General features: G+C 42.5%; 1 protein-coding gene across 4 annotated transcripts in view; it reads left to right on the top strand.

Moving 5' to 3' along the window:
* Positions 1-4125: 4125 nt before the first annotated feature.
* Positions 4126-9781, top strand: part of LOC147463549 (anaphase-promoting complex subunit 1-like) — a 78391-nt gene continuing 72735 nt past the window's right edge. For all 4 annotated transcript variants that reach the window (XR_015185205.1, XR_015185206.1, XM_086489569.1 and 1 more), the window contains exons 1-2: positions 4126-4373; positions 4449-4512. Coding sequence is in view for 2 of the 4 variants with exons in the window: in XM_086489569.1 (XP_086345695.1) it covers positions 4174-4373; positions 4449-4512 (264 nt within the window). In the remaining 2 variants the exon portion in view is untranslated. The remainder of the gene's footprint in view (positions 4374-4448; positions 4513-9781) is intronic.

The following is a 9781-nucleotide window of genomic DNA, read 5'->3' as shown; positions in this document are numbered from 1 at the left end:
ATAAAGTAACCTTAAACTTGGGCATCTTAAAGTCATAACTAATTTTAAACCATAAATCCCATAAACCATAAACTAATTCCATAAATCGTAAATCGAAAACTAACTCTAAACTAGATTACAATTAGCTCTAAAGCGATCTTAAACTTGAGCTCTCTAACCTTAAACTAATCATAAACCCTAAGCCTTAAATAACTCTAATCCAAATCTAAATAATTATAAACCATAAACTAATCTTAAACAAATTCTAATCTAAGTCATTTTAAACCTTAAACAAACGTTAAACTAATCTTAGATTAACTTTAAAGAATCCCATATTAAACAAATTATAATCTAAGTCATTCTAAGCCCTAAAAAAATGTTAAACTAATCTTAGATTAAGTAACTATAAATAATCCCAGATTAAACTAATCATAAACACAAAGATAAACCTTAAAAATGCTACACTAAACAATGCATTTTAAGTTCATTTCACAATGGCTATAAGAATTTCATTTACTAGTTTAAAGAACCACTTAAATAAACTAAACAAGAAGTTTTACTTAACAAAGCACAATCAACAAAAACTTAGCTACAAAGTATAGTAAACCAAAAGTAATCAAACAACAAAAAGTTATCAAATAACGTACAAAATTTTAAAAAAATAATAATTAGCACACAAATTTTCAGATATTGATGCACAAGTAGCAAAAAAGACAAATTTCGTTTTAAATTTTTTCTTTATGCATGTTTCTTTGTGTGTGTGTGTGTGTGTGTGTGTGAATGTATGTGCAGATCTATTACTATATATGGGTGTGCATGTACGTGTTTGTGTGATGGGGATATGGAGAGTAACAACATGAGAGTGTAGAGAAAGGAGGGGACTAGGGCTAGGGTTACATGCACATTTGTAGTCTCTCTCTCTCTCTCTCTCTCTCTCTCTCTCTCTCTCTCTCTCTCTCTCTCTCTCTCTCTCTATGAATTCAAAATGGATGGCAACTCGGTTCAATTTTTTTTTGCCTTAGGTTTGCATCGGTATAACTATCAATGTCATAGTTAGTATAATTTGATGGTATATTAACGTTGACATTTAGCCAGAAAGCATGGAGCGTTACTTGTTGGTAGCTTTTGAAATGCCTCGTAGTGTCTCCCACTTCCCCAACGTTCAATTTTCTTCCTCATCATCCACCACTCTGTAGGCATATGTGTAGATTTTGCTTTTTGGTTGGTTCTAAGCAACCAATGGCAGGATTTAGGTTTTGTTTGTAGTGCTCTATAAAACATAGGTTTAGGACAATCCTATCCATAAAGCTTAAAGAAAAAAAATATCAAAATGGCTCTAAAATTTGTTAAAACACCTAAGATCTCCCTCCATTTTTTTTTTCAAAATATCCATCTTTCACTTAGTAAATTTGCCATAAACTACAAAAATATCGTGGACTTTGCCAAAAACTACAAAAATGTCCTCAACTTTGCCAAAATTGGCAACATACTCCTTGTGTTAGCTTCACAAACATCTCTTATGGCATTAGTTTTGCAAACATTCAAAAGGAAATTAGTTCTCTCCTTAAACACTCCTACACAAATAGTGATATTGTGGGCTTCTAGGATGAAATAATTCATGATTCACTATTTATAATGGAGAGATGGGTTGGAGGAAAGTGCCATGTGGGTGCTAGAGATAGAACTAAGCATTCAACAAAACTAAAATTTTAGCTATTTTAATTAAATAAATCGTTTACAATGAAACCACCGCGACGACGTGAGGAGATCAATTTCACAAAGAACAGAATGTTGTGTAGGGCATGTGTGTGAGGAATCGAGGAGACGGCCTCATTAAGTAAGTCTCTCTCTCTCTCTCTCTGCCTAATGTGTGTGTACATTGCCCCTCCTTCATGCCCATGCTCTGCCCCCCACCCCCCCCCCCCCCCCCCCCCCCCCTCCCCCCTCTCTCTCTCTCTCTACAGTACTAGCCACTTCATTCATGGTGTTGAACTATTGAATGGAGGCACTATATGTGTGCGGTGGTGTCTCACTTTTCCCCTTGCTTCATGCTTCTGGTGTGCTTTCATCCCTTTCCCCCTACTCTGCCTACTCTGCAGCAATTATGTAGTTGAACTAGAGATCAAAGGAGTTTCTGTGCATTTGCGCAACCTCAAGGCTCTCTCTCTCTCTCTCTCTCTCTCACACACACACACACACACACACACACACACACACACACACACACACACACACACATTTTTTGGTAAATCTCTTGCTCTCTCTCTCACACACACACACACATGTATGTGCACCGGTAAACAATGACTATGGTTGATAATCGCACGTGCACACACACACACACACACACACACACACACACACACACACACACACACACATTGGTAAACAACGACTATGATTGATAATTATAAGTTGGTTCTGTGGGTTGACTTGCGGGCACCTGCACATGAGACGATTTGCATATTGATAGGCTATGATGGTTGCAATAGTTCTTTAATTTCGAAGTTGATTGGCGATCATGGGTGCTTCTCTCTCTCATGTTGCAGATGGTCCGTGGACCATTGTGTCATATATTAATATAATATGTACAAGTGTGTGAGAGAGAGAGAGAGAGAGAGAGAGAGAGAGAGAGAGAGAGAGAGAGAGAGAGAGAGAGAGAGAGAGAGAGAGTAAGAGTACAAATACTGAATAATCACACAATTAAATATAAAGACTTCTTCTTAAAGATAAAGTGTGAAGTTTGGGTTGATACGCCTCTACAAGTCTTTCATAAGCCATGAATGTAGAGCGGCTTGGGAGGAGGTAGCAATATCTATAGATTTGAAGTAGTGAAAACAATTTCAATCGTATACAAATTATGCCCTTTTGATAGATTTGAAGTCTTTGGTGTGTAGTGAAAGTGTTTTTTTCATACGAGGAGCACCAAGCTCCAATGAGGGGGAAAAGTGCATAATAAGCTGATTTAATCTTGGCCTTTGGAGTTAAAATTTTGGATTGAATTTAAATTTCCTTTCGTAATTAGTTTAATATGTGTATTAAGTTATGAGGTAGAAACATATATAATCATGTAAAGTTTTATTTGTCAGTTGTAATTTTGGCACAACTTCTCTTTCTGCGTTTGTGTTTTGTCATTACAAAAGTTTGAATGGAAAAAGACTTGGTTCGATTGAAAATCACTTATACTTGCAAGTAGAAGGCGTGGCATTATGTAGAACTTGAATATAAACAAGCAATTGACAATCACCTATACTTACAAGTAGAAGGCATGACATTATGCAGAACTTGAATAAAAACAAGCAATTCATGTTCACACTTGCACTCGAGGGAGGTTGAAAATTTGTTTGTTTTGTATTGCTCTAAGTATGCCAAATTTTGCTACTTTTGAAAGCCCAACAAACTATTTACTTAACAAGCATTGCATACACTATCTTCTAATGAAGTTTCTTCTTCCATCCCGTTTAAAAGACGGGTTTATACACTAGTTATTCAAAAGGACACATGCCATTAGGTCTCCCCAATCTCAGTTTTTTTTTTTTCAAAACATAAAGTCAAAAGATCTTTTGTGTCCATATAAATAGGTGTTTCTCTTCTCTTTCATTTTTCCTTTAGCGTTTTCTTGTAAGTTCTCTTTAGCGTTTTCCTCTCTCTCTCTCTCTCTCTCTCTCACACACACACACACACACACACACACACACATCCGAGTGTGGTAGATTGGTTATGCCAATTCTCTTCTTCTTCTTCTTCTTCTCTCTCTCAATGTTGTATTCGTCCTTCTTAGGTAATATTGTTGCAAATTGATATTCTTCATTATTGCTTGTCATTACGTGCCATAGATTAACGCATCAATTTTTTTGTTTTTAAGGGGAATCTTTGAATTAGGAGTACCTTTTATTTTTTTTGAAGCCATTAGGAATACCTTTTAATTTTTGATTGTGAGCTTTTATGTGAATTTTTTTCTGATTTTACCTAACGTTTAATTTTTATCATCAGATACAGTTAGCTATGTATAAACTTGAGAAAATCATGCAAAATTGATACAAAGGTATTATTTTGGGCAACATACAAAGATATTCTGATTATTTTCCCCATTTAAATTGACACGTAAAAGGTTATTTACTTCTAAATTTGATTATTTGCATTGGTGAATTAAGCTAGAGAGTGAAGGCGGGAGTGAGCAGCAGCACAAAGGAAATGGCGGGGGAGCCCAGGCCCCTGCGAGTGTTGGGTGCATTTCAGCCTTTTGGGCTCTCAGCAGAGCGTCTGCGGCCCACTTCCAAGTTCTCCTATGCGCTTTTCGACCCACAGCACGCCCAAACCCTCCCTTCTTCCTCTTCCCAGGATACCCTCCCCACCCATAACCACGATGAGGAGCTTTTCATTCACGCCAATTGGTGCGTGCATGTGTGTGTGTGTGTGTGAGAGAGAGAGAGAGAGAGAGAGAGAGAGATTTCTGTATTTTTTTCCAGTGTGGTATGGAGCGCCGGTCAACAGGTCAGGAAGAGATTTTCTGGGCTATCTGCCGTCTTACAGGTTACGCTTCTCTCCGGAGTTTTTGAATGATCGACACATGGGGATGATATTTTGGAAAACACACGTGTAGCAAGTTTTAAGAGCATAATCTGTTTTCTAATATCCTACATATTCTCATTGTGTTGTGATTTTTAACGTTGGGAAGTTGGTAATATGCTTTCATTGATGGTAAAGGGCCCACAATGGAGGCAAAGGGTTGCATATATAGCAATCCTAGTAGATTGCCCTACCCAAGAATTTGACAAATAAGTAAATTAAATACCTAAAAGCCAAACTAAATAATGGGATCACATTGGGCAGTTCACTTGAGATGCCAAAACTTTAACACCCTCTCTGCAGCTCATAGTGGATATCAATAGTGAGACCAAGTCGACGAAGAAGCTACCACGGACACCCCAGTACCGGTCGGGGGCCGGGATACTGGATACACCTTGCTGTTGCTCTCCTCAACTTTGTACCTGAAAGTAATGCCATCTTGAGCATCGGTTGCCTTTGTAGAAACTTTGAACTGTAGACCATACTACGTCCAATAATCCCCATTCGTGAACTGTGAACACATCACATCCGAAATATAAAACTCCAAGATAGTGAACTGTTGGAACATATCCTGTCTATAATGTGACCAACAACAATGAATTGGCGCGCCCATCCATAGTATTTTAGATGTCTGATTGGTTCCCTGCCAGATGCATGTGCATTGAACTCCGACCTACGGGTCTAAACACCAATAACTTGAACTCCAACACAAGGGTCCAAATTAATTATAGGGAGCAGCGCTTGCCCCTCTTTGTCACTCACAAGCCTCTCTCTGGTTGAAGCTAGTGGTGACACCTGTCATTTGACTAGAAATCTGACGTCGAGGCAACTGTGGCCACTGCCACGTGTGCCATGTCGATCTCCTTTGCCAAATCTTTATTATCGTAATCTCTGTCCAGCTTGCCTTTACCCTTGTCCTCCTGTGAGTTGATGCTTCTGCCTTTGGCTTCAAACTCTCGAGCCAAACAAAGCGTCGAGTCACATTCATGACAACTACGATCGTACCTCGTGGGTACCGAGGCAGCTAACTGAGTATTGGTACTGCCATCCTCGTCCAACCGACCTTTGCCGCTGTCCTCTAGCGAACTTCTCCATTTGCTTTTGACTTCACAAACTCGAGCCAAACAATTTCTCGGGTTCCTTGAGAACTGTGACGGTGCATAGGCCGCTAAATGGGTGGTTGACGATCCGTTATCCATAGCTTTTGGTTGGTTTTGTCATCGGGCCTCGACAAGGTAGGGACATATTGAAGTTGCAAGATTTGGTAATCGGGTATCTTCTCGCACTCCAAAAAATGGTCGTACAAACCAAGCCGTGAAAGATTCAAGCCGATTCAATTCCACCGCAAAGGGAACTCCACACGCAATGGACTCCGCACAATCTGCTATCCCTCTCTGGAATTCGAAACTCTGTCACCGATAGCCGCTTCACATGTTTGCCCTGTGGTAGGCCTTGAACAAATCCAAAGCTCCACAATAAACTATGCATAACAAGGGCTAAGAGTTCCATCCAAGTTGCACAAAATCCCCAAGCCATTCCTCTAGTACTCCAAAGCCACTTCATACCCTCTCTCGAGCTCCAATTTCTCAGCTCTCTCCAAGACGATTCTTCTCGACTTTGCCCAAAAAGATCTCCAAATCTTCAAAAAAATGCTCCAATGGCCCAATCCCCAAGGCCGTCCAAGACTAGGCCGCAAAACTCCTTCTCTGTTGCCCAAACTGTCGCCAAGCTATGCCATTGGTCTAGCGTTTCAAAACACTGGCCACAGTGCCTTCAGAACCGGCGGGCAGGGGAGTAATTGCTGCTGCTGGCGTCTCAAAACGCACCCATGCGCAGGGGGTTTTGGGTGCTGTGCAATCGGCAGAGGGTTGCAAGGGGTGGCGTCACCTGGGGCGTCTCAAAACACGAACGGGAGGAGGCAGGGCGCTGTTGCCTAGGGCGCCTCAAAACGCAAACTCAAGGGCTTCCGATAGGGGATGCTGGGTGGCAGCGTTTTAAAACGCAAGCAGAAAAGGGGTCTTCGGCGCCGACCAAAAAACTGCAAACGCTAGCGTTTTAAAAACGCTAGCAGTAGCTCCTTAGAGAGAGATGGACAACGAGAGAGGGAGTGGGAGGGAACGCTAGCAGTGAGGTTGGAGGGGGAACGTCAAGGGTACCAAGCCTCAACGTTTTAGAACGCCAATTACAGCTTGGAGGGTTGGGTGCTGGCGACGAGATGAGTGTTCTTCTTCTCCTCTTCAAGACCGCTCCTCCACGCCAGGGCCTTCGTTCACCGAGCTACAACAAGCTCTGATACCATGTCAAAGTCGACGATGCGGAAGCGTAGAGAGAGAGAGAGAGAGAGAGAGAGAGAGAGAGAGAGAGAGAGAGAGAGAGAGAGAGAGAGAGAGAGAGAGAGAGTCTCCTGAACCATCAACCTTGGCAATGAATAACTGAATGTGTATACAATGGAGGCAAGGGGTTGCTTATATAGCAATCCCAGTAAATTGCCCTACCCAAGACTTTGAAAAAATAGTAAAATAAATACCTAATAGCCTAACTAAATAATTGGATCACATTGGGCAGTTCACTTGAGATGCCAAAACTTTAACAATAACATATTAGGTGGAGGGAATGGAGGAGACCTGTCACAAAAGTGATGACGAGAGGAATAAGTGATGGCAAGCGATGATGTTGCAAGTGATGATGTGGCCATTGTACGAACGCGCAAACGCGTTGTGATTTATGGGTGTCGATGCGGCAATTTGGCCGCTATTATGGTGGTTGCTTTTGAGCGCAAGCTTTTTATATTTGATGCTATTCACGCTAATGGCCTCTAAATATGAGCCTTGGGAGAGGATTTTTGGATTTTTGCAGTTGTAGATTGGTGTGAGTGCTCCTCCCGGTTGTACGTTTTGAAGATCAATTTAAAAGAAATACGGAAAGGGGTGCTAGGGTTTTGGGGCTAGAGCATCTTGGAGTGGAACTTGGCCACTCCATGTCTATTTTGGCACGTGGCGCACTTCGGTTACAATGGTATCAGAGATTCAAGTGATTGTTGTGTTGACATGCAAACCGGTCCTAGTGAAATAGACAAGATGACGTTTCTGGATTCTAATGAGTACTTGCAGTTTCTCATTGATGAACTTCGCAACATCCTCTTGAAACATCCTTGACAAAATCTGGCTATTTGGCAGAACTTCCAATAGTTATTGAGTTACATGCTACCACCATTGATGCCTCAGGGTTTCTATCCTCTGGTACCAGATAGTGCAAGAGCTTCTTCTCGACAACCTACATAAGCTTCTATTCCATTTGGGGGAGTTTTCTGTTAGATGGTTGCAACACCTGATTTTGCACCACCTTTCTTGCCACCTTTGCCACCACCTCCTCCACCACAGTTGGAATCCGTATGCATATCCCTATTATCCACCTCGGGTACCTGCAATGTCTCAGCCTAAAGACTTCCAAGGAGTGTGGATCTATGGTAGAATTTTTCACTTTTTTGGGAGTGGAAGTTTGGAAGAAAGCATTGCAGTGTAAGGTGCAGCGGAATGAATGTTTGAACTTTGCTCAAGATGCTCGAGGTTCCTTTTACTTATGGAAGGGAGAGCCTTCCGTTCCTTTAATGAGAGAGTGCAATGGACACCAACAAAGTGAATGGACAATGTGCGTGAAAGTGTATGAGACTGAGAGATAGAGAGAAGAGAATACGACACCAGAGACGTCGTAAAACCCTCCTCCGAAGGCCCCACTCTCTATGGCGAGAGTGGTCTACTCATGATTGCACAAATCTCTACAATGCTTGGACTTGCCGACAATGTCGACGACGATGAGGATGATGACGAGACGGGCTGAAATCTGAAAACTCTAAGGGCTGAAATCTGCAAATCTTTATCTGTTGAATTTTGACTCTATGTCGGAGACGATGTCGATGGCGACGATGCGATGACGACGCGCTGAAAACGCAGATGCTGAAATTTGCATTTTCCGGGCTGAAACTGCAAACTTCGATGGATCCCACTGTGCGGCGAGGGACTGTTGCGGGAAGGTGAGATCCGCGAGGTTCGGGACTTCTTCTGCGAGTGCTAAAGGCTGAAAACTTGCGGGGAAATTTGCTAACGCTAGGGCTGTTGTCTACTATCGCCGGGAATCTGCAAGTGCAAAAACGCTGGCTGATCTGGTGCAAAAACGCTATGCCTCCTGTTGAGAGAAAACGCCAGAGTTGTTGTGGGGGTTGGTCTTGCTGAGAAGTTGCCTATTGAGCAAGGTGCTCCTACTGCCTCTTCTGCCAGAAAGTGCTAGCTCTGGTTTGCTTATATACAAACTTAGCAAAATTGCCCTACCTACTTTCCAACAAAGTCACTTAAAAATAATAAGTGAAAAATGTCAAAAATAAGGAAAATAGGCTAAATGCACTGGAAAATTCCCCTTTGGATTCTGATGGATTCTGATGAGAGTGCTTATGATCATGCTGTGTGCAACCAGAGGATATGCATCTACACTAAGTGTCTGGGCATGCACGGTCTGCGAACAGACTCATAAAAGTGCCAGAACACTTGCTAATCTAGATCGACTGGACTGACTGAACCCTTGTCGTGTTGTAGCTTGTCCACAGACACATAGGGTTGGATATGTCATGTGACATGCAGTTTCTTTAGCAGTTCTACAATATCTATTCACTGTTAGACTTACACCACTCTGCTGCTTCACAGGTCTAGGGCATACTTGTACCGCTAGTGTGACTCTAGGCTGGCTACCCTTTGCATATGCATTTTCTCTACATTGTCCGGCCGCCCATTTTTGGGCCGACCGCCCACCTTGTCCGGGCGTCCTCATATTTCATTTATCTCTTGTTGGGTCGTGGGGGATTTTTCCAGGCTTTTCCCTACCTCTCCTTGGGCACCTATTTATGGGGCCAGGGGGGGTACCCACTTCCATCATCTGGTTATTATGTATTGGGTCTTCTGCTCATGGTAGTCATGGGGGGCTGATTGCCCCCTCTGCCACCATACCTTGCGTTTGTGTTCGTCTCTCTCTCTCTCTCTCTCTCTCTCTCTCTTTGACAGAGAGTATTGCAAGGCAGCGAGCCTCACCCACAGAGGGGGCCACGTGCATATTGTGCTAGCGCCTTACAAGGGCTTATTGGAGCCGCGAGCTGATCCTGTTGGGGGCCGTGTGCATTTTTTTGCCATCTTGGGCGCAGAGCTTGGAGCAGCTCCAGCTGGGGCTGCCTCCTTTACCTTTGGCAGCA

Source organism: Adiantum capillus-veneris, chromosome 2 (assembly GCF_014529385.1).
Source record: "Adiantum capillus-veneris isolate H3 chromosome 2, ASM1452938v2, whole genome shotgun sequence".
In the NCBI taxonomy this organism is placed as follows: domain Eukaryota; kingdom Viridiplantae; phylum Streptophyta; class Polypodiopsida; order Polypodiales; family Pteridaceae; genus Adiantum; species Adiantum capillus-veneris.
The sequence above is the reverse complement of the archived record's forward strand: the minus strand, read 5'-3'. Positions and strand labels throughout refer to the sequence as shown.